The sequence below is a fragment of the Manacus vitellinus genome, unplaced genomic scaffold (genome assembly GCF_001715985.3).
Source record: "Manacus vitellinus isolate BGI_N305 unplaced genomic scaffold, ASM171598v3 scaffold_6_pilon, whole genome shotgun sequence".
Lineage (NCBI taxonomy): Eukaryota > Metazoa > Chordata > Aves > Passeriformes > Pipridae > Manacus > Manacus vitellinus.
The window spans coordinates 3047979-3071080 of record NW_021940750.1 but is presented as its reverse complement, the minus strand read 5'-3'; the positions used below and the strand labels follow the sequence as shown (position 1 = coordinate 3071080).

Below are 23102 nucleotides of genomic sequence, written 5' to 3'. Positions count from 1 at the left end.
ACACGAGGGGCTGCATCCCGTCGCTCTCGGTGGAGCAGCCCGGGTGTGGTTGCCAGCCAGTGCGGGAGCCCAATCCAAATACCAGGTGGTGGTTGTGAGTAAAAGTGGCCGCTAAACTGGAAGTGCCTTCTGAGCACGGTTGTTGGAAGATCAGTCAGCCCAGGCCATCATCATGAAAGCTGAATCTAAAGAGTTCTGTGTTAGCTACTACTGAAAAAGTTAGGATATTATGTGGTTTCACAGATTTACTTTATGCAGATCTGTGCGTTTCAGGCTTAAAAGTTTGGTAGAAGAACATCTATCAAAACATATTCTAGTGCTTTAGGATACGTTATTTTTCATAGGTGAACAAAGAAGAGTTTATTGAACCTCTTCCCCTCTTCAGCAGGGCACAACAAAAAGCCAGTGCCATACTGATGAAAGAGGGTACAGGTATAATAATCACTACTTTCAGACCACTGGCATGTTTCATTCCAGTTTTCTTTTCTGCTCTCTAGTTAGAAGTGTGTGACAGTCTTAACCTTCCTTGCTTTGTTTGCTTTCAGTGGTCAGACAGGATGGCTCCAGTGAACCAGCCAAAGGACAAGGAGTGTGAGAGGGTGTATCAGCATTGGCCAGAAGAGGCAAAATCAGCTGGGAAGAGGAAAGCGGACTATGAGAAACTGGGGAATGAGACACAAGCAAAGAGGTTGTTTGTGAGAAAAACATCTAAACCCCCAGGGAAAATTGGTAACATTTCCTCAGATCCTTACTGTTTTCTCTCTACCAGACTTACTGCAAATGATAGGCTTTGACTAATTAAAGAGGGAGAATGCCAAGAAATGTGTTCAGACACGAGTGTTCAGATGGTGTTATATATTCAAGTGATAGGTGGGCATGTATTGGAGTAGTACATCCTCCAGTTTTCTGTATAGTGAGTGCGTGTGCATGCATGCATGTTTAACTTTTGAGACCTGTACCCCTTGGCGAAAGCATGCTCCCTGAAGATGCTGTCATTTGAGCTCATTTGAGGGTGGTTAAGTTTTGTGGAATTCCTATATTACCAGATCTCTGATATAGTGTAGAGCAGACCAGTCTTGGTAACACATCGTTTTTCTCTCATGCAATTCCTAATGCAGTTTAAGTAGTCATAAGGTTGGTATTCTGCAGCATGCAGTCTAAACTGGCATTTTCTCCCGAATCTTTGCATATTTTAACTTTTGCTACAGTAACTAGGAATACTTTCTACTTCTGTGTTTAGAGTAGAATGGACAGAATTTCTACTAATCACTTGTCATCATGTGCAATTTTTTCCTTTACTATGTAACTTAGGTAAAAAAATCTAAAGATTTTTGATGTAATGTGGAGAGGTGATTAATTTCTAATATACTGGAAAGTTTAGTGCTTTGAATTATCAAGAAAGTTGACTAGACTTTACCTACAGCAAGGACTTTTCATAGAGACATTTAGGTTGGAAGAGACCTTTAAGATCATCAAGTCCAACCGTTAACCCAGCACTGGCACCACTAAACCACGTCATTAAGTGCCATGTTGACAAGTCTTTTAAATACCTCCAGGAATGGTAACTCAGCGTCTTCCCTGGGCAGCCTGTTCCAATGCTTGACAACCCTTTCAGTGAAGAAATTTCTCCTAATGTCCAGTCTACACCTCCCCTAGTGCAACTAGAGACCTTTTCTTCTTGTCTTATCACTTGTTCCTTGGGAGAAGCAACTGACTCCTCCCTTGCTACAACGTCCTTTCAGGTAGTTGTAGAGAGAGAGAAAGTCTCCCTTCAGCCTCCTTTTTCACAGAAGACCTGTAATTCCATCAGTGGTTTAGAAAATCACTGGGGCTACTGCCTTGTGTGGAGATACTACACACTTTCTGTACAATTTTGGCTTTAAGGAACCAGAAAATACTGAAGTGCATTTCAACAGTCAAAGATACAAGGATTTTACAATTTTAAACATTTCCATTGTGTGGTCTGTAGGTCCAAACTTGGAACAGTTAGTGTGAACAGTGGAGACAAAATACTCTTTGAAAGGAGTTCTGTGTGTAACTGTGGATAGTTAGAGTATCTTCTGTAGTTAATTTAGCTACATGATTTTATTGTAAATTCATGGTCTGATTTTCAGATTCGGTAAGCATCTGCCATTCCTGTATGATTCAGAGGTAATTGGATGTAGCTAGTACTTCAGAAAAATGAGGCCAATCATATTTTTCCCTTAACCCTTTTTTAAAAAGATGAAGACCTTTGTATTTGAACTTTTCAATTCTGTGTTCCACTTTTTATGTGTTTGAAAAAAACATTTTTTTCTCCTGAGCGATATAGGACAGTTTCTGTTTCTTGCAATTGGAACAGCCTTTTTGAAGGATTTCTTCCAGCAGATTCTAAAAAGGTCTGAAGTTTGTTTCTTAACAAATTATCCTTCATTGTAGAACAGAATTTGGAAAAAATACCTGAATTTCTGTCATCTCTGAAGAAGGAACTGTGGATGCTAATTCTTCTGTGAAAAACATAAATTAGAATATAAATACTTTTATACCTATTTCAGCAGGTGTGACAAATGTTGGCACTATGTTGGCATGTGAACAGAGAAGTTCAGTTTCACACCTGTGCATTTCTGGGCTCCACCATTGCATTAAAGAAAGATTTCATTTAGGTTCTGATCATATAGAATGATCCATGTGTTTTCAGTCTTCTGTTTGTTTGGGTTTTTTTTAATAAATATCCTTAAATGAAAATAGCATTTATGTTTCTTAAGAAATGCATTTGACTTCTGGATCCCCTGGGGCATTACAGACCATCGCTGTGGGGATGAGCAGATCACAGACATGGGACTGAACAGATCTAGTTTTTATGTAAAAGTCCCTGAAGATAAAAACTTGGAACATGAACAAAATGTAGAAACAAGCTGTACTCTCAGCAAAAATCACTTTGAACAGAAATGTTTTCAGGCGATGTGGCGTCAGCAAGTCTATTATCAAAAACAAAACTCGCAGTGCTGTGGGCAGGCTGTACAGGCTCCAGCACAGGCAGATCGAAAATTCTGATTCACAAGCAGGCATTTCAGGAACTGGGTGGGAACTCGCAGTGCTATGCTTGGGGAATTTTCAGGTGTTTCTGCTGGTCACACGTCTGACTTTTCTTTTGCTGGATGCCGGGGCTTACCACCTCCCATGGCATATTTACAAGTTGTTGGGGTTTTGGGTGGCAGCATTTTGCTTTGGGTTGAACCATTCAAATTGTACACTGTCCAAGAGATGCACCACCCACCTGTAGTATTGCTTTAGTGCTCTCCTGTTGTCCTTGATAAATCTTTGGCAAGGAGAAGGAAGGTTTAACAAGAGGAAGCATACACAAAGCTCTGGCAGTCTATGGGAACCACTGGACTCCATAGTTGCAGAAGCTGCTGTACCTTAAGAAATATAAGAACTATTTAGAGACTTTTATCTTGTGGCTGAAGCTTTTCATGGGTATAGCAGCAAATGCAGATGTCTTCCTATACTGTTAAGTGAATGAGTTGCCTATCAGTAAGTTTTACTCTTTTCCAATCTGGCAGGTTGGAGCGGAGGTGGGTCTGTGGTGAGAAACAAGGGAGTCCTTTCCCATCAGCTGGAGCAGCAGCGCAGCATTGTTCATTACGTCTACCAGAACATGCTGGGAGGCTCCATTCGGGCACCACTCAGGCAGGTGAGGAGTGTCTCCTTCTTGACCTGTTGGATGTAACTCCCTACATAAAAAAACCTTCAACACAAGCAGGAAAACTTAAAGGGGCTTAAAGTTTTCCTCCTGTACAGTTTGTGGCTCCAAGTCTGATGCACTCTTATGTTTCTTAGTTGTGTAAAATGCAAGAGATGAGATGGCTTTCCCTTTTGGTTGACCCAGCCCTGTCATCTACATTTATCCTCTGTTAATTCAGTGCTTCCTTGAATCATGTTTAAACTTGCCCAGTCTACCAGCTGAGTAATTGCACAGTGATACATTTGCATGCTGCTCTGACTGTTTTGTCATACTATTCTCTGCTTTGCTAATCTTGTCAGGTTTAGTGTTGATTTTTACCTCTTCACAGATGTAGTCCATCAAGTCCATAATGTTTTACTGTTTTCCAGAGCCATACACCTTTCATTTGAAAATTAACTCTTTCTGTAAAATCCATAGGTGGGAGGCACTTGGGCTAGCTTTATCTTCCTGATGATTTATGTATTTTAAGTGTCCAAATGATAAATTGCCAAGCTCATTGAAGCAGTACCTGTTTTTCAACTGAACAACAATGCAATATGTCATGGTTTCTCATTCCCTGTTTCAAGAGTTCTGTTCACTCCTATGCTGTGTAGTTGAGCTGCAGACAAATTGGATGGAGGACCATAATATTGTATCTCTGGATGACATGTAACATTTTGAGATGCTCAATAAAGACATAGATAATCATAAGTGCCTTTTCCTGGTGTGGAGGCATGTTCTTCTCCCTTGTTAATTACTCCGCATTTTAGCTCAGCCCACAGTCTCCTAACCCTGTACATCATTTAAAATATGGTATCTCTCAGTTCTCTGTTGCTTTCTAAGTGCTGTGGCTGATGTGGATTTGTGTGGTCACAGGCTGTTTCCCTCGGGTTCAGCCTTCATCCTCTAAATTTTACAGAGATGTTTAGAATTTTGTGTGAACGTACTAACACTAATGACAATTAGAAATTGTTAGCACTTGTCATTCAGAGAATCTCAGGGATGCCTGCAAAAGTCATAATTCTCTTTACCTTTTTAACAGTGTCTGCAGCTGCCTTTTCTGCGTTCTCTTGCCTCATATCGCCTCTTTCGAACAGCAAGTCCCTTTGACAGGAGAGTGACATGCTTGGAATGGCATCCAACACACCCCAGTACAGTAGCTGTCGGTTCCAAAGGTGGAGACATCATCCTTTGGGACTATGAAGTACTTACTAAAACGTGCTTCATAAAGGGGGTAAGCCTGTGTGTGTGTGGAATGGGTGGGAGGGAAAACTGGAGTACCACAAAATACTGCAGATAAAAACTAAGGTCCGTTGTGAGAAGCACGTAAGGGTCCTGGGTTTCAGAGTAGTCTGTTACAGGGCAGGACTGAGATGCAACAGCATATCTGTTCCTAAGTCCCAGACTGTTCTAGCACTGGGAAGAACTGAGGCGTGGTGATTAAGTTCATAATGAAGCAATACTTGGTGTGTGCTCAGTGGAAAAATAATACAGCAACTGGTAAAACAGTTGTCTTAAAGGGATGCCAGAAACAACTAGGCAGAGAGGGTCAGTCTGCCTTAGGTCTTGATCTTTCTCACCTTTTATTGTATCAGATGAAGAAACATCTTTGAGTGGGGAGAGACAAAGTGCCTTTATCTAAAGGGAGAAACTAAGGTAGAATGAATGGTTTATACAGCTGGCATACCCCCTTGTTGCTTTATTCAGCCATTCCCATTCCAACAGGGGCTCAAAGACTTTTTAACTTTTATTGCCTTTCTAAATTAACATAGATATACATTGAGAGATCTATCCTCCAGAAATTCCAGAGTAATATTTCTCTTTTTGTAAATAGTGAAGTGCAAGCCAGCAAGGGAATACCTTGCCTGGGGACTGAAGGAGTTGCATATTTGTCCTCTAGGAGGGCTGCTGTCTAGACAGCCGTCATGTGGGAGACATGGTTATCTTTGCCTGTTTAGAGGACTGTGGTGTGTTTCACTGTTGCTGTTATAGACATAGCAGTGAATGCAGACTTACAGAACACACTTTTCTCCTTCCCCATCACTCAGTGGATTTTTCTTTTGTTCATCCCCTTCCTTGTAGATGGGAGCTGGAGGGGCCATCACAGGAATGAAGTTTAACCCTTTTAACCCTAGTCAGCTGTACACTTCATCAGTTGCCGGCACTACCACCCTGCAGGATTTTAATGGCAATACTGTCCGGGTCTTCACCAGCACCGAGGACTGGGAGTAAGAACACAGTAATGCTTTGGGCCTCTGTGTCCTGCTGGCAGGAGCACTACAGGGAGAGAGAGAGAGAGAGAGCGAGAGAGAGAAAGAGAGAGAGAGAGAGAGATATGTTTGTCTTGAATATGTGAGAGCTGGGCTTCCTCTTCCCCACATACATGCCTTCTATCCTCTGAATTCAGGGAGGCTCATTCTTTTTATTTTTCCCTGAAATGGGGTAGTGGGTAGGAGAGAGCTTTTCTTCACTGAAGGGGAGGGACTCTTTGATTCTGCTTATTTCCTGTTGTACATGAGAGAGTGAGGATGCCAGTGGATTTCCTCAGCTCTCTGTTCTTAAAAATTCCCAAAACTCAGTGCTCTACAGACCCTCTAACCTCTTCACCTGCTAGCAGTGCTGCTTGTTGTCAGATGGTTTTTACATGACAATTCATAGTTCTGTCTGTGCTTCACCACTAATGCCACTGACTTCAAGCAGTGCATGCCATAAGGATCACACCAATTCATTCCACCTAGCTTTTGGTGCTTACCCAAAATACCAAAATTAAGAGTCTGGGCTCCTTTAGTAATGAGTGAAAAGGGGAGATGAATTGTTAGAGGCAGCTCTAAGAATTACCTTCTCAGACTGTTGCTTTTTCTGTGGACTCATGAGGGAGCCTCAACTCTCCAATTAGTTACTTCCATTCAGTGCTTAAAGGTAAGTGAGAGAATTTGGATTAGCTTCTGCATTACTTTTCCCCACTTGATTCTTTCCGGGCGGCAGCTTTTACGGTTGTTTTCCAAATTGGCTGTTCACCTGCAACCTTGTAATAGCGCAGAAGGCGAACCCAGGTAGTGCTGGGATGACTGGCCAGGTGAGCAAGGAGAAATAAACTGGGTCCTGGGACACAAGGATCCCAGTGGGATAGCTGTTGCAGCAATGATGCCTGGATTTGAAAGGGCGTGCCATCCTCCTTCCACTGCTGTGAGGACAGGCAGGCTCTATGGGTGGGCCTTTTTTTTAATCTTCATTGGCTTCTTGAAATCTAGTATTTACAGACCTTAAGTAGTTTTTCTTTGAGCAGCAGATGAAGTGCACTTGAGTATCAAAGAGTTTGGGGAATCCCAGGTACTGGTCTTCTTTTCTGTCATTGCGTAGGGTTTCCAAGTTTCCTCAGTAGACAGGCTGGGGGAAAACAACATAACAATATGACATAACACGAGATTCCTGTGCCACGGGGTTAGCAGTAAGATTTCTCTATGCAACAGTTTCATCCTGCCTGTTGGTACCTTGAGAAAGACCAGATACAGCCTGTGGGTAACTAGTGATGAAGTCTCTCTAAGAAAAGCTTGGGGCTGCGCTGTCATGAGATTTTTTGTGGTTTATGCATGGGATGGTGCTGTTTTTGCTTGTGATCTCCTAAGCCTGGTTTGAGCCAGGTGGTTCACTGCAGATTAGTCCTATCCCCATAACAGAAGCAGCTGCTAATGAGGTTTGCAGCACAGCGTGGTGAGGGTGAACTTAAAAGGCTCAGAATATATGTAACCAGATTGGAAACAGGTTAGGAAAAAAGTTCTTATCTATCTTCTCTGCCTGAAAGCAGTGTTTATGCCTAGGGAAACTGGCAGTGTGTTCCAGGAGGTGACTGTTGTATTAAGATTTTGTCTTCCACTCTAACCTTGATGCCTCTTGGCTTTGTGTGTATTTCAGAAAGGGGCTGGAGATTCTCTTGGAGACATCAAGTTCAGTCCTTATGAGGCAGTGAAGCTTTATGTGGCATCAGGTGATGGCACCCTAAGTCTGCAGGACCTTGAGAGCAGAGCGGTGCAGGTGATCTCTCATGCCCCGGACTGTGGCCATGAGCACCATAATGTTTGGTGAGAAGAGGGCACGGCAAGGTTGAATCTCTGTTCCTTGGGGTTAATGCTGCACTGCTTCTTCAGATCTCTAACATCTTCATCTTTGCCAGTGTTAGGAGACTCTTGGTATGAATTAGTCCCAGGAGGGAGCTTGGAGACAGAGTCCTGATCCTGACCTAGCACTGCAGGGCAGGGCAGCACAGGGCACTTACACTTTTACAGTAGCTGAGCGTGCTGCTTGCATCTTCTGGTGTTGCTTTCTGGTGATGCCATCTTGTATCTTGCAGATATTGATAGCTTTTCACTTTATAAAATGTGAAGTGAGAAGAGCAGAGTAACTTCCACTGGTCTGTTTTGTCTGTAGCAGCTCAGGTAGCATAGGAAAGCCACAAAACATTCCTGTGCCATCTTTCAGGTTGTTGAGTTTACCTTGTGGCTCTTCTGGAGACTTCAGGCTCACAATGTTCATTTCCATGGCCTTGAATTCTTAGAATAATTTATCTTGAAAGTAAAGTTTTCACAACAAGTTCCCAAAGGATCCCAGCTTTATTCTCGCTGCCCTTCCCCTCCCAGCAGAGCTGGGGTTAAGACCTATGTCTTTATCAGATAAGTTTCTATTAAGTTTTGTTTCCTGGAGCATAAAGCTGAGATAGTTTGAGGTGCAACTTTTCAGTACAAAGCTTTTGTTTTTACTGCTGCTTCAGTGTTTTGTGGAAAATGTAATTTTAAAGCTGTTTCTGCACATTTGTTGTTGTCCCAGGGGTGTTCTGATCTTTCCCAAGGTATGTTCACGTGCAGGCACCAAGTGGCTCTTCAGCCTCTGTTATGTTTCACTGTCCCAATATGTTACATTCCATCTAGTGAGAACTTCGAAAACGCCTAGGAAGTTATTTCATATTCAGTCACCAACAGAAGCACTGCTGATAAACCATCCTTCCTGATACTCAGGCCCACACCATCGGGCAGGAGATTGCAGTTACAATCTGTTGCAGTCTCCCTTGTCAGGGATGAGATGTGAACCAGAGCTCCACTACCTTCACTTTCCTGAGGGAGGAGCATTGATTTTGTGTCTTTCCCTCTAGTTGCTGGTACTGCAGTGTGGATGTTTCTGCAAGCTGCCGTGCAGTGGTGACAGGGGATAATGTGGGCAACGTGGTCCTGCTCAGCACTTCTGGTGAAGAGGTTCGTATGGCTCCATGCACCATCATCTCTACGGGAATCTTCATGTGCTTTCCTACACTACAGGGACCCCAAAAAGAGGAGCAAGTGCCTTGCAGCTCAGGAGATGAGTCCACCCATTGTCTGGGTAGTGCAAAGTCCTCCACTTCTGCCATCCATTAGACATTTTCACATTGTTGAGTGTGAGTCCCAAACAGGGACTGTGTCATGTGCTATCCCTTCCTTCCCGTATTTGCTACTGGCCAGAGTAATTATAGGGTAATGTGAAAATGTGAGCATCCTCTGCCAACAACCTTCACACTTCCAGAAACTTAGTGCACTGATGGGAGTCATTTGAGAGATACTGCTTTGATGTACATCCTTCCATGACCTAGGAGTAGGCACACAGCCATAATGCAGTGAACTTAGGGATGGAAATTGCACTCCTGCCGTTAGACACGAGAGGGCAGGCAGAGACAAGACTGAAGCAGTGCAGACACATAGGAGAGAATAGTTGGAGTGGACCCTGAAGAGCCTGCTGTACTGCCACACAGGCATTGCCATCTCTCCTGCCTGTAAGGGTAACATCTGTAAGAGTTTGCCACAAGGCAGTTATGTAAATTAGCAGGCAGAGTCAGGAGTGCTCCAAATTCTTTGTCGTTATTCAAGGTTAGTTGCTTGCTTTCCTTTTTTTTTTGCACTTGGGAGATACCCATTATTTTAGGGATTAATTATTTTGATTAAAAATAATCTCCTGGCTTTGGATAGAAATTTATTCATGGCCAGTTTATATTTATTTGTTGTTTTTAAATGAAATATTTGACCTACACTCATGTTTCTTTGCTGATATGTTTCTAGAAGCCAATTATATCTCCTCTCACCATTTTTACTAAGATAAACAAAGGAAGGTTCTTTGTCTTCCACACAAAGCAGGTGCTTCCTCTTGTTATCTTGGCAGCACATTTTTTGTACCTGTTCCATTTTGTTTTAATCCTTCTGCCTAAAGTCTTTCAGATGCGATCTTGTTTTGTACAGTGGCACTAATACTTCCTTCCATGAACCAGGGATTGCATCCTCCTTTTTCACATCTGTAATAAATTGGTGGATCACAGTTCTCCTAGAATTAAACAGTTATTTCCCAAGGTCATTGTTTTCCTTTTTTGTTTCCAGTGAACAAACTCTTGGTGTATTTTAAAAGTTTAGTTACTCTGTAAATGTGAGACCTCTTTACCCTGTAGTAGTAGATTATTCCATTTCTTTACTCCAGACCTTGGTCATTTTTTTAATGATTTTCTGTTTGCTGCAGATTTGGAAGCTGAAATTGCACAGGAAGAAAGTGACTCATGTAGAGTTTAACTCCCGATGCGAGTGGCTGTTGGCCACAGCGTCTGTGGATCAGACAGTCAAAATCTGGGACCTCAGAAACATCAAAAACAAAATGAGCTTTCTTCATGTGCTTCCTCATGAGAAACCTGTCAATGCAGGTAAGTTGAGATAAGGATTTAATTGCATGGATATCTGCAGAGAGTCCACTCAGCTCAGGTTTAATTGTTGTGGCAGTGTGAGGTTTTACTCAGATTCCATTGAGAGGAGGGCATTGGGAATGTGTGGCCAGAGGCAGGGAGGTGGATAGGACAGCTGCAGCACGTTCTTAAGACTTGACATACAAACTCTGGCGCTGTACCTTGAGAAGTGAGTTTGGAAGCATCAGCAGTGGCTGAGATTAGAAAACTGAATTTACTGGAGCAGTCCTTTGACAAAAGCAGAGCATAAGACTCTGTTTCTTGGGTGCAACTTTACCAGTTCATGGAAGTCCAAACTGCAGATGACTGTCTCATTATTCCACTGCCTTTTCATTTGGTCGAGCATGTTCCTTTCTTCACAATGTCTCCTTCTGTGATTCTGAAATGACACTAATGATTCTTCCTAGGTAACTCCACACTGTAGGTTTCAGCTTACTGTATGTAAGAGCCTTGATTTTGTTTGAGACAGGTAAAGCCTTGTTTGTTGAGACACAGCCATATTCAAATCCCTATTAAAGAAATAGCAATGGCTTTTCAATCAGAGAAATGTGACTTTTCTGTTTCATATCAGTCACAGCATTGTGATCTTTAATTTGCCTTGCTGTCCCCCTCTCCTAGCTTACTTCAGCCCAACAGATGGTGCAAAGCTTCTGAGCACAGACCAGCGCAATGAAATCAGGGTTTACTCATCTTCAGACTGGACCAAGCCACAGCATCTGATTCCACATCCACATAGGCATTTTCAGCACCTCACACCTATTAAGGTGAGTTAAGTCTCAGAGGAGCATCACGCTTGGTACTAGCAGCCAGCTGTAAATTAGAAATGGCCCGATTGCTGGTCAAGATACTACATTTGTGGGTGGATATTTACACTGCTGCACCTTCCAGTGGAGCACTGTTCCTCAAGCAGTGGGTGGGATGTATATACAGTGTTGCTCAGTGTCAGTTGTCTGGTGTCAGTAGTGAGCTCTATCCCTTTCTCTAAACTCTACATCGCTCTGCTCTATGACTAGGCAACATGGCATCCTCGCTATGACCTCATTGTCGTAGGTCGCTACCCAGACCCCAAGTTCCCAGAGTACACAATGGATGAGCTACGAACTGTTGATGTATTCGATGGAAACACCGGAGAGATGGTTTGTCAACTCCACGATCCAAATGCTTGTGGTATCATCTCGGTGAGTTGAGCACTGCAGCTAAAAGGGTGACTGTGTACTGAACACTGCTGTATCTCTGGGAAGGAGGTATGGGTTAGTGACTAGAATAATATCCTCTTTACTTATGACAGACTCATGCTGTCATGGGATATGGCTGCCAGCTAAAGCTGCTGATTCAAGCAGGGCTAGTCCATGATCATCTATGGGGGTTTTGTGATGCTCCTAGGAAACACTGGGTTTTCCAGATGGTTTGTTGCTGTTATATAAGCTGTGGTGCTCTTATGACTGTTATATAAGCAGTGATGCTCTTACAGACTGTGATTGTGTTTTCGTTTTCAGCTCAATAAATTTAACCCTATGGGAGACACACTGGCTTCTGGCACGGGTAAGTAAAGAGAACTCAGGGTACTAAGCATGGGTGGATTCCAGTCCCAGAAAAGGGCTGCCTTGTTACTCTGTACTAAAGCAAGTTGTAAGAGGGGGTTTCCCAAATCCCACTTGCCAGTAGTCCTCTATAAATTCCTACATCTGTAAAATAGATTAAGACTTTCTTTTCAGTCTTACACCTTTGCACTTGGAAAACAGGTCATCTCCTGTGAAACATTCATGAGAATATCAAGTCCAGAGGAGCAGGAAGCCTCCTGGCAGCAGGGAGCCTCCCGCTGCCACCTGCCGGCCATGAAACAGTAGAAGAAAACAATGGAGGGGGGAAAGCCTTTTTCTGCTAGGGTGTACCCTTTCCCTTAATTTAATTTATCTCATTTCCTAGGCTGCAGAGCCAAGATTACTGTTTTCCGCAGGCTGTATGGGATTAAGGTAGCTGGCTATAGATTGAGATCTTAGACTTGTGACAGATGAGATTAGAAATTACTTCTATTTCTTAGTTAGATGGGATTTCCATGGCTATGTGAAAATAGTACCTGTAATAACTATTTTTGCATTCTCTATATCTTGGAAATACCTTAGAACAGACAAAACCCTTTGAATTTCTGACTTTTAAGAGACATAGCCTAAGGTATTGCATTTGATGTAGAATTTCTGATGTACAGTGTTTAATTTTTCTTCTCAGGCTTTAATATTCTGATCTGGAGCCGGGAGGAGATGGTGGCCAAGAAGCAAGAACATCTTTTGAAAGCCATGACAGAACAGGGGATTGGAAGCTGGAATTCATCCAGACGTGGAGGGCAGAGGCAGGCAAACCCTGGCACAAGCAAACTCAAAGCTAAGTTATTATCTTGGGAGCTGGACGAGATGAGAACTAAAAACAATGATTCTAAATCCAAGGGAAGAAAGCGAAAAGGGAAGGATCTAGAGAAGTGATTTAGTATTTTGATCCTTTCTGAATCCCAGGGTACAAACTCAGTTGTTGCCAATGGGCAGTATAAGCTGTACAGGGCATTAGATTTTGTCCCTCCTCCCTGGATCTGATCTTGGTTCCCTCATCCTCTTGGCTTCCCCTTCTAGAAAGTTGTCAGTACTTGGTTCCTCCTGCAAATGGAGTTACCTCTTATTTTCTGAGGCACAAGTTCTCAAATCCTGCTGAAGTTACTGCTTCCAATCTGCCGTATCTGCTTGTCATCACTTGTCAGAGGTTACCATTTCCTGTAGTCTGCTTTAGAGAAGCTCATGGTAGGGTCCCTAGCCTGTTCTAGTCCAAATGAGTTGAGAAACCATTTGCTAACAGGATTTAACATCCTGAAAAGGTAGAATGTTTACAAGGCTGAGGTGATGGATAGCTCAGGTAGCCTAGGAAACACCAAGCTCTTCATATGCAAGCTTCTTGGAAAATGTTTGTCAAGACCTCAGGCTTAGCCTGTTCTGTGCTTGCAGCTATTTAACTGGACCACAAAGAACATGATGATGCCAGAGGTGTCTACCTGCCTCATGGGATGCAATGGCAGTATGGAGCTGGGCCTACTGATTCTGTAGTTTCTATTGTCAGAGTTCTAGGCTCTTTCTTGCCACTGATTAGGCAATTTTTTTCACCCAGGTGCTTCAGAATGTTGGATAAAAGTGTTATAAAGCAGAAATGAGGAATTTCTTCCAAACACCCCTGCTTAGAGCCAAATCTCAAGACTGTTGTTAAAGTCTAAAGTTTTGCTTTTTCTGATTTGTTTACAAGGCTGCCCAGGGCCTTGCTGCTGTCCCAGAGGTTGATGGATGGGATGGGCTCCAGGCCTGCGCAGATTCTCCATGTTCACTTTTATAGTTTTGCAGTATTAATAAAGTTTTGTATTAAACTAAAATTCTTTGATACAGAGTGGCTGCCTTGAGTATTCTGCTGAACTGCATTTGTAGGGGAGAAGTTTGAGACCTTTCTGCAAGAGGGCTGTGAGACCTAGAACAGTGGTGGAAGTACCAGTCATAGTACTAGGTCTGCAATAGACCCCTTCAAGTAGGGCAGGATGCATTATCAGCTCTATCTTTGCATAGCTGCTGCAGTCAAAAATAGCTTATCTCAATTCTCCCTGTGCTATATGTGGGATTGTGAAACAGGGAATTCCTTTGGGAGAGGATATGCTGCAGTAAGTTCTGCCTGTTTTCCAACACTGAGCACACTGGTGCTAGCCCCATGAACTGTAAGAGAAGATGACGAGTAGAGTTCAGCACAAATTTGATTTTAATAATGAAATGTATTGGAGCAATTACAGGAAGTCATTCACAGTCAAAATGTCTAAATCATTATAGAAATGTTTCCTTTGTGTGTGCAAAATTTGGTGCCTTTAAAAATAATAGGTCTGGTCCTCTGCAATGCACTTTCTATTACCCCCTTCTTGTGCCTGTTCTCACAGGCAGGAGCCTTTTTTTTTTAATGACTGTCTTGCTGTGCAGGAGACCTAGTTTATATCTTCAGCGGACAAAAAGGTGAGGAAGATGCTGAGAACAGCAAGCTACTTCTGCTGATTTACAGTTCCCATGGTGGCAGATGCTGATTACGGTGTGGGGAAAAGTCCCCATGGTACTCCTTAGGGCAAGAAAAGGAAATGTCTGTAACCTAAGAACTGGCTTCTGCTGCCAAGAGGGAAAGGGAACTGCACCAGAAAGGGAAGTAAAAGTGGGAAGTGAATGTGCAGCATCACCATGTGAAGAGCCTGTGCTTCTAGTGCCCACTGCAGTCTCATTTTTTGCCAAAAGCTACAAGGCAGGTAGTGAACACTTGGCGTGAAAGTCCCTGCAGCAGCTGCAGTCACTGAAAGGCCAGCCAGGAGAGAAAGAATCACACTTTGGACAAAATGCTGAAGTGTGGCAATTAAAGGAATACAGTCATCTGCCAACTCTGATCCTTAATGGTGGTTTTTTTGATTGATTGTAGGGAAGACAGGAAGAAAAACTACAGAACTTGGCATTTAATCTAGTCTTAGGTAAACAGCTCTGCTACATCTGCAGCATAAAAACATTCTGCTAATGAAGCATATTCCTTGGGCTGAAATCTGGACTGCCTGCAGTACTGGATACTCACTTGAGTTGGACTTACTCAAGCCTGAACTTACTTAAAGTTCAGAGGTGGGAAGTAAAATTCAAACTTTGGATCTCTAGAGAGAACCTAGCTTTCCTATCTACAGCGACTTTCCTTTCTAGAGCCAACACTGCTCAAGAAATGGAGCGTGGGTTTGCTATGGTTGCAGGAATTACTCTCACTCATGAAGCTCTTAAGAGCTTTGTGTTCTATGGTTCTACTCTGAGCTGAATCCTAGGAACTACTGCCAGGTTTTCAATCTTGCCCTGATTTCAGGCCAGTCCTCTCTTGAGCCACAGGGTGAGAAGGGAAAAAAAAACCAGCTGCCAACAGCAACTACTTGGCAGCAGCCACTTGGCAGCAACCTCAAGAAACACTTCCACTGTCTCCCATCATTTGCAGCAGTTCCCTCTGCATGGACAGGAGATGAATCTTGGTGCATCACTGGTGAGCTGTGCCCTCAGCTCCAAGCCCAGCCTTCCCACCATCAGCAGCCTTATGGTGTGAAGGAAAAGCAATCAAAACAGGTTGACCCTGAAGAGAAATGCAACTGGATGTGGCAGCTGCTGGAGGCCCAAGCTTCTTTGCCAGAGTCATGATGAGTCATGACATTTACAGTCAGTTGAAAGGAGGAAAACTTGAACTGGCCATGTTGTTACCCAGACTAGGTAAACTGTATGAGGACCAGGGGCACCACACAGTATACTGGCTTCAAAATTAAGGTGTTACTTCTACTAGAGTAGCTTAGTCCTTTTTCTCTGGGATGTCACCTTTAGAAAGCATCCAAAAATCAAGTCCAGCTTTGTTCTGGGAAGCAAAGGCCAAAATAGAAGGTGGCTCAGTAAGTGAAGGTGCCCAATCATTCTTAAGGGCAACACAGCTCCCTGCTACTGCCTGGGAAGGAGCTGAAGCAACTGTCAGGCCTGCTCTTCTCCCTCATTGGAAACATGCCGGTAGCCGGGGGGCTGAGACTGTATGCGAAAGAGTACAGTCAAGAGGAGGATTATAAGGAGGAGGAGAATGGATCCACACACAGCCAAACCCACAAACAGTTCTGCAAGGGAGAAAACAAGTGGTCAGCATGGTATTGTCCAAGCTTTCCCCTTCTGCCACACTCTGGTCCAGCTTGGGCTCACCTGTGTCATGGATGCTGCTGGCTACCTTGCATTCTTGCTCCCAGTCCTGGGGAACAACAGGATCTGTGAGTTGCAAGAATCTTTGCAGTGGGCATTTATGCTCACAGCCAGGGATTTTCAGAGGGAAAGGTTCCTTCCCACTCTCATTCCGGTAAAACATCTCCACAGAGAAGTTACTGAAAACAAAACACAAGAAGATGTGTTTTCATCTTTTTTTTTCTCTGGCTTAAGTCATCCCTTCCCAAAAACTCAGTGTGCACACCCTTTCCTTTACTCTCATAAATTTTCCTCGTGAGAGTCTGCCACTAGGAGCAAGACTGCATGCCCCTAGGGTGGAGCCTGGCCTAGGTATCTAACCCTTGAGGTGAAATCAGAGCAGACGTCTTTACTGCAGCCCTCACCCATCATCCTCTTGGTACAGTTCAAATAAATGACATGAGGCGTATGGTGCTTGGATCTTGTTGTAGACATCTAGAGCCATCTGCAGTGCCACAAGTGTGCTGTCATGCTGAGAAAGAGGGAAAAAAACCAAATCAGTCATCCTTATGGATGTGGCAGGGCAGCTCAGACCGTACCAGCGCTGAAGGGACGTCACCTTTGTAACTTCCATCTGGAGAAAGGGAGAGGAACTGTACTGCTAGAACAATGATCTGTGATGGAGGGGGAGGGGGAGGAAGTGAAACACAGCCATATATATCCTGCATTGGTTTTTAAGAATTAATCTCTAGAGAGTAGTTTGGGAGAGATGTTTGACTTTCCAGTCAGTAGGCTGCTGGAAAGGGGAGATGACTGTATCTGTGTTTCTGAAACATCACTCTAGAATCTACCCATCTACTAAGTAAATACAGCAGTGGTTCCCCAAAGTCTGCCAGTCTCATCCGTGAGCCTGAGCTAAAAGGAACAAAGCACACATTGGGAGTTTTCATCAGGGGCCCCAGAAGAATGATCCCACCCAGCCAGAGGCAAAGATGCATGTCCTGATCACTGCATAGGCTGTAGAGAAGCTAGAAAGGGTTAAAACTATCACCAAGCCCCAATCCCCTGTGGAGCAGGAGGAGATGGCTATAAACTAGCACCCTAGCTCTGACTTACTGCTGAATAGGCAAGTAGTTTCAGGTTCTGATGGGCAGAAACGTTTGCTGCTTTGGTTAAGTTTCTCCTTATGTGATCCAGCAGGACCCCTGAGGAAAGAGAACAGCTGGTAAGAGGCAAAACCCAGACAGAGCAGCACGAGGCTCCCTCCCTGGTGCACTCACCGCCTTGCAGACGAGCTTTTTCTTCCCGATTGTGGATCCCAAACAGAAATTCAAAACCAAAGTCTTTTAGTTGCTTCAACTGCATCATGACATCTGGTGTCACCCATACAGGCAAATCCATTTTGTGGGCTTGCTAGAAAGAGAAACAGAATACTCATCTGCAGGTAGCACAGATCACACATTACTCAGAGAGTGGGAGGGTATCTGGAGCCCTGCCCATACAGCTACTGATTTCCTATACTCTTAAATATGCAATATGCCACTTTCCTATTTATGCTTCTGACCTCACACTGCTGTGCTGCACACAAAGGATATATGTGGCTTTTAATGTTGTTTTAGAAACTAATAATGAGAAGCATAAAGTTTACAATCTAGGAGCTATATTTCTGTGAAAGCACAACTGAAGTGCAGGGTTATGTTGTAACACTGAAACCATAATCTCAGGCCATTAACTTTACATGTGGCTGATTCTGCCCTGCAGATGGCATGTGGTCAAAGAGGGAAAAAAAAAAGTGAGTGAACACAAACTTGGAGTTTCTGGTGTACCTGCAGTACAGTTTCCTTGAAGGTTCTGTGGGCCACTGAAGGGCACTGGAGAAAGTTAGGAAGTGCTCTGTGGCCGTAACAATGGGATGCACCACCGACAAAACCCTGTACTCAAACTCCAGAAGCCAGAAAACTGGGAACCAAGAGAAGAACTTGCTTTGCAGCCAATCCATTACAAGAAAGGATTAGTTATAATGGCAGACAAACAGCAGTTGTGGTTTCCCAACACTACTTGGAACAATTTTCTGTTACATATCCCATTAGACTGCCACAAGATGAGGTTGAATATCCTTAAGGGCCCATTCTGTCTGAGCGGTTCAGAGAAATTCCCATTAGCAACTCAGATATTTAGTTAGTTCTTCATTAATTTACAAAGAGAATAAATAGCTGGTAAGTTCAGCAATTTCTCGGACTTTTTTATTGTCTCCTGCCAGAATGAATCTACTGGCTCAGGTGAGAAAAACAATCCTTCCCTTCAGGGCACTGTTTGCATGACTTAGAAAAAAGGATGAAAACCAAAGCAGCTGAAGAGACCAATCAGCCTGAGAGTGTAGTTCTGAGAGTGAAATTCTCCTTCCTTAAAAACATTCTGGTTTTGTTTTGGGACAGTGAGCTATCCTCCAAGTTCTTGGGGATGATAGTGGTTTTCAGCTGGCCTTTCAGGCCATTTGCAAGCTCACTAAGTGACTCTTGAAGATTTTAAATTCTTGATCTCTCTGACCAAAGGATTTTTTGCTACCAACAGAAGTTGATTCACTGTGATTGTTACAAGACAGGAGACTGGGTTTGTGACAAAAGGGCAAATTCACATAGTGCAGTGCAGCTCTGGACTGAAATATTCTTTGCTTGCAGCAACCCAACCTGCTACTTTATACAGCAAAGTGCAATTCCATGCTGATTTATCTTTTACATTCCTAAAATAGTACACACCACTGTATAACACTGCCAGCAAGCGAAGTAGTCTTGCACCTCCATAGAATTATTGTCAAGAATTATTGTGACACAGTGTCAAAATGCTTGGGTTTACTGCTTCTTCTTTAATTTGCTAATTTGACATGAAAGATGTCTGTAATTTACTTCATCGTGCTGTACAGTTATACACAAAGAAATTTGTATGTAACAACTGTAAGTCTCCTGGATACAGGACCTTTACCTTTGCATTATCACAGAACAGCTAACCCAAGTTTTGATTTTGTTTAAGCCTTCATGAGATGTACTTTCAACAAAAATACATGCGAATATAGAGTTTAGTGCACCACCCCAGATAGTAAAAGAGTAACGTTTGTCTCTACAGTCTTTCTCTGACAAGGGACCTTATAATAAAGGTCAAAAAACAGATGTGGGTCACTTAACCTAGAAGAGCATTATTTACTTTTAGAGATGGCATTAACAGAAGCACAGAAAGAAAACTGATTGATTTAAAGTGACAGAGAGATAGAGGTAGCACCAGGAATAGTCCTAATTTAAGTTCTCAACTTAAATCATAAAGTTAACACTTTGGTTTGCAGAGATCTCACTTCTACCTTACTTGACTCACAGAGATCTAAAGACTTCAGATTGCAGTCATTTTCTAATGACTTTCAAGAGCAGGTGGGACTTTTTCTGACTCCTGATATAAGCTACAGACTGGGAGGTTATAAGGTGCAAAAATAAGTAATTCTTGACACATGCCTCTAGTGAGTGTGAACTGTTATTACTCTGAAATTAAAAGATTACTTCTAACTGTAGAGTGAAAAGTTGTTTCATGGGATTTTGCAAAATACTGTCTACCAAATCCAGTGAATTCTAAAGACCAAATTCCAGTGGCTGTAAGGTGATGGCCAAACTTACTTCACAGAACAGTGTGTCATACACACTCCATACACTCTCGAGCGAGATATCCCGGATCCCAGTCTCATTTGCCACCATCTTCAGGAATTGCTGTAGATTTGAGAAGAGAGAAAGACCTTCAGTTTTCTAATCTCATACTGTATTACATGCACTGGTATCTCTATCCTTTTCTCAGAGCTCTGATTATATAGACGTGATAATACTTTAACTACAAGCCTAAGACCACCTTATCTCATGCAAACAATCACTTACCCAATTCTCTTTGGTCTTATTTATGTATTCTGCTGAATGCCGTGTTTCAGTCTGTAGCTGTTCATACCGTGGACAGGAGGTCAAAGGGAACTTCAGTAGCTGGGCAGAGACAACAAGAGCAGCCAGGTCACCGAGAACACCGAAGTACAGAATTTGCAGTCCACATGTGCAATTGTAACAAAACCCTGACTAGCAGGTGCATCTATAAACAGCCTCAGTACTTCCTGCTGGCATACTCCAGTCTGTGGTCTGCTGGAGTGTTGCACCTGACATGTTAAGTGAACACAGCCCCTGAATTCTCATCTTGTTCTGAGAACAGAAAAACCTCTGCAAGGTAGGTCCCAGGAGAAATTCAAGACAATCTGAATCAAGACTGTAGCAAATATTTCTGGAGACTACACTACTTCAGTACTCAATACATGTCTTTGAGATGAACTTACCCTTTCCTCAGACTCAGGTACTGTGTGCACAGGGATGGGCTGCCAGGAGATGTTAGGGTTGAACATCTGTTGTCCCTCTGGGGGATAGAGGCCTGCCAGATTGGCCTCTGCACTCATCAGCGTCCGATCACAGTCTGTGCTGCGGATGAAGATCTGCAAGGACAGGGACACCACCATTAGTAATGCTACTGCAGGTGGCAGTGCTTGGGCACAGGGCCATACACTCGCCGAGGAACATTGCCAAGTGCCCTGCAGCTGCTCAAGGACAACAGGATAAAAGGAGTTGAAGTGACCAAGTCTGCTGATGTCAGCCTGTATGAAACTGTAAGGGACAGACACAAAGACACTTTGGTGTGTAATACTGGAGCGGTCTGGTCTGGATTAGTGGGATAGCCAGGTGCACTGTGCAGAGGTTACAGATAGAAAGGAGTATGAATATGAGGAAGAGTCAGAGAAGAGCAAGACAGAGATGCATATAACAGTGGCACAGAATAGGAAACGCACTATATTTACAGAGCAGGGCTGGGGCAAGCTCCTGCATTCAGTTCTCAGTTCTAGAAATGACCAGCTGTGCCCATGAAAAAAAACCAGCTTCTCCAACCTCAGTTTTTCTGTCTCAGAAACAAAGACGAGTGATCTGACTAGGAAAGAAAGAAAGAAAAGGGAGAGCTGGGATTTTATCTGATCATTGTAGGCTCTTGGGATTAATGGGCCAAGACCTATCATTCCAGAGTTCAGAAGAGAGAGATCTGAGCCAGAAAAAAAGAGAAATGAGAAAAATAAAGCAATGTTCAGAAGGTCAAAATGGCAAAACTTTAGTATTCTGGTATCTGTGTACTGAAAACAGTTAAGGGGAGACTGGAGAGAAACCAGTGATAAAACAAGAGGAACAACAGGAAATCATAAAAGAATGTCCTAGAAAATAGCATGTTGAATCTGAAACAAGAATAGAAAGCCCAAAGAATGAAATACAATGTAAAGATAAGGATTCTTTTTAAATGTTAGGAGAAACATAAGAAAAAAATATATACACTCACAAGAAAAAATATGTGTAATATCTCTCATGTGAAACGTATCTCAGAACTAAAACAGTCACAAGAAAAAAAAAAACCTCGTCTTTTCTCCAACATCAATTTCTACCCACTTTTACCTCTTAACTGTGGCTTGAAAAAAAATAATGTAGTCATTAGACAGGTTTGCTTTCATCCTTGGTAAATTCTGAAGAAATAAAACGGTAATATTTTAAAAGATAAGGATCTAATTCTTGAAGTGTCATAAAAGAAACAATTAAGCCCTGGGTGTACATGCTTTCTTCAGCACCTTCTGCCAGGGCTCCAGCTTGTCGCTGAGTCAGGTGACAAATGGTCATATGGTGTCACCCAGAGGCAACACTTCTTACATGGGAGGTTGCTCAACTCAAGCAGGAGTTCAGGCTTGGTTAGCAGAACAGCTTTTGTTTGCACACGCCTTGGTTTGTTTTTCCTTCTCAAGCAAGAGAACAAAAACAGCTTCAACTCGCAAAAGCTGTTTAAGAGTGAAGTATGTTTGGAAAGGAACTATTGAGGAAGGTTAAAGGATCTGTGTTTCAGCCAACGCTGGAAGTTTTGTTGATGAAGCAAATGTCAAAGAAGGGATGTAATCTGAACTATGTCAAGCTGGGTTTACTGGGCAGGCCTATAAGGGGAGAAACAAAGACAGAAAATTGTATGGGGATTCTTAGAACCAGCAGGGGTACTTGGGGGTTGTTGGTTCTATTTCCTTGCTTTTTTTGATATTTCACATTTTCCTCTGTGCTCAGCACACAGTTCCACAAGGGCTCTGTAACTTTTTTCAAAAGAAACCTAGCAGTTTCTCAACTATTATAAAGTGTGGCAACATTTGGTGACAGAGAGAGAAATTAATGGCTTTAGGGGACTGAAGCTGTCAATACCTTACAGGTGGAAGCAAATGACAGGGTCATTTCTGGTCAGTAACTACTGCTTATATGTACAGACTAGTGAAGTTGTACCTGAAGTGCACTGGGGAGGGCAGGACCAACACGGGCTGCATTCTTGTCAGCTACTGTGACAAAAAAAAGTCTCAAAATCTCGAGTGAGAAACAAGTACCAGCTACAACACAGCACTGCTGTTTTGTTTCCTGGACTTTAGAGAAGGTGGTTCTATCAGTCTCCCAGCGGTGCTGCAGCTCCTGGATTTGCTCTGGCCGGATTTGCCTTCGCTCCCGCAGCGAGGGCAGCGCTGAGGCACGGCCGACCCGCGCCCCGCGGCCAGGCTCAGCACAGAGCCTGCGCTCGGGCCCCTCTTCTTCTTCCTCCTGCGGTGGGAACGGGCTAAGGAACGAAAATACTTGGAGAGGCGGCCCAGCGCTGGCGTTTCCCTTCCCAAAGAAGCCACCCGCACCTTGGGGCGGCCGAGAGCGCCGCTGCCCCCGAGCCCCAGGCCGACACTGACCTCCTGCGCGCCGGTACGTGTCGCTGAGGAAGCCGCGGTAGCGCCGCCGCAGGGCCTGGCCCAACTCCCACTGCTGCCGCATCCCCACCTGCAACGGCACCGGGCGTTACCGGCGGGCCCGGCCCCCGGCCC

At 43.5% G+C, this 23102-nt stretch overlaps 2 protein-coding genes across 6 annotated transcripts in view; one reads left to right on the top strand and one right to left on the bottom strand.

The window, feature by feature from the left end:
- Nucleotides 1-13848, top strand: part of DDB2 (damage specific DNA binding protein 2) — a 41402-nt gene extending 27554 nt beyond the window's left edge. For 2 of the 5 annotated variants that reach the window (XM_018082310.2, XM_018082309.3), the window contains exons 2-11: nucleotides 546-729; nucleotides 3543-3673; nucleotides 4746-4937; nucleotides 7616-7782; nucleotides 8847-8946; nucleotides 10229-10406; nucleotides 11064-11209; nucleotides 11459-11623; nucleotides 11942-11987; nucleotides 12672-13848. In XM_018082310.2, the coding sequence (XP_017937799.2) occupies nucleotides 558-729; nucleotides 3543-3673; nucleotides 4746-4937; nucleotides 7616-7782; nucleotides 8847-8946; nucleotides 10229-10406; nucleotides 11064-11209; nucleotides 11459-11623; nucleotides 11942-11987; nucleotides 12672-12922 (1548 nt within the window). In that variant the 5' untranslated portion in view covers nucleotides 546-557 and the 3' untranslated portion in view covers nucleotides 12923-13848. Of the gene's footprint in view, nucleotides 1-5; nucleotides 10-53; nucleotides 433-545; nucleotides 730-3542; nucleotides 3674-4745; nucleotides 4938-5785; nucleotides 5932-7615; nucleotides 7783-8846; nucleotides 8947-10228; nucleotides 10407-11063; nucleotides 11210-11458; nucleotides 11624-11941; nucleotides 11988-12671 lie in introns of those variants that run through there. The other 3 variants (XM_029964369.1, XM_018082306.2, XM_029964370.1) reach the window with 3 other exon arrangements.
- Nucleotides 13849-14199: 351 nt separating this feature from the next.
- ACP2 (acid phosphatase 2, lysosomal) lies at nucleotides 14200-23068 on the bottom strand. Its single transcript, XM_018082314.2, has 9 exons — nucleotides 22971-23068; nucleotides 20520-20672; nucleotides 20080-20178; nucleotides 19828-19917; nucleotides 17452-17584; nucleotides 17288-17376; nucleotides 16597-16703; nucleotides 16196-16371; nucleotides 14200-16113 (listed from the first exon to the last, which is right to left on the bottom strand). The coding sequence occupies exons 2-9, from the start codon at nucleotides 20634-20636 to the stop codon at nucleotides 15977-15979; spliced, it is 948 nt and encodes a 315-aa protein (XP_017937803.2). The 5' UTR covers nucleotides 20637-20672; nucleotides 22971-23068; the 3' UTR covers nucleotides 14200-15976.
- Nucleotides 23069-23102: the final 34 nt, after the last annotated feature.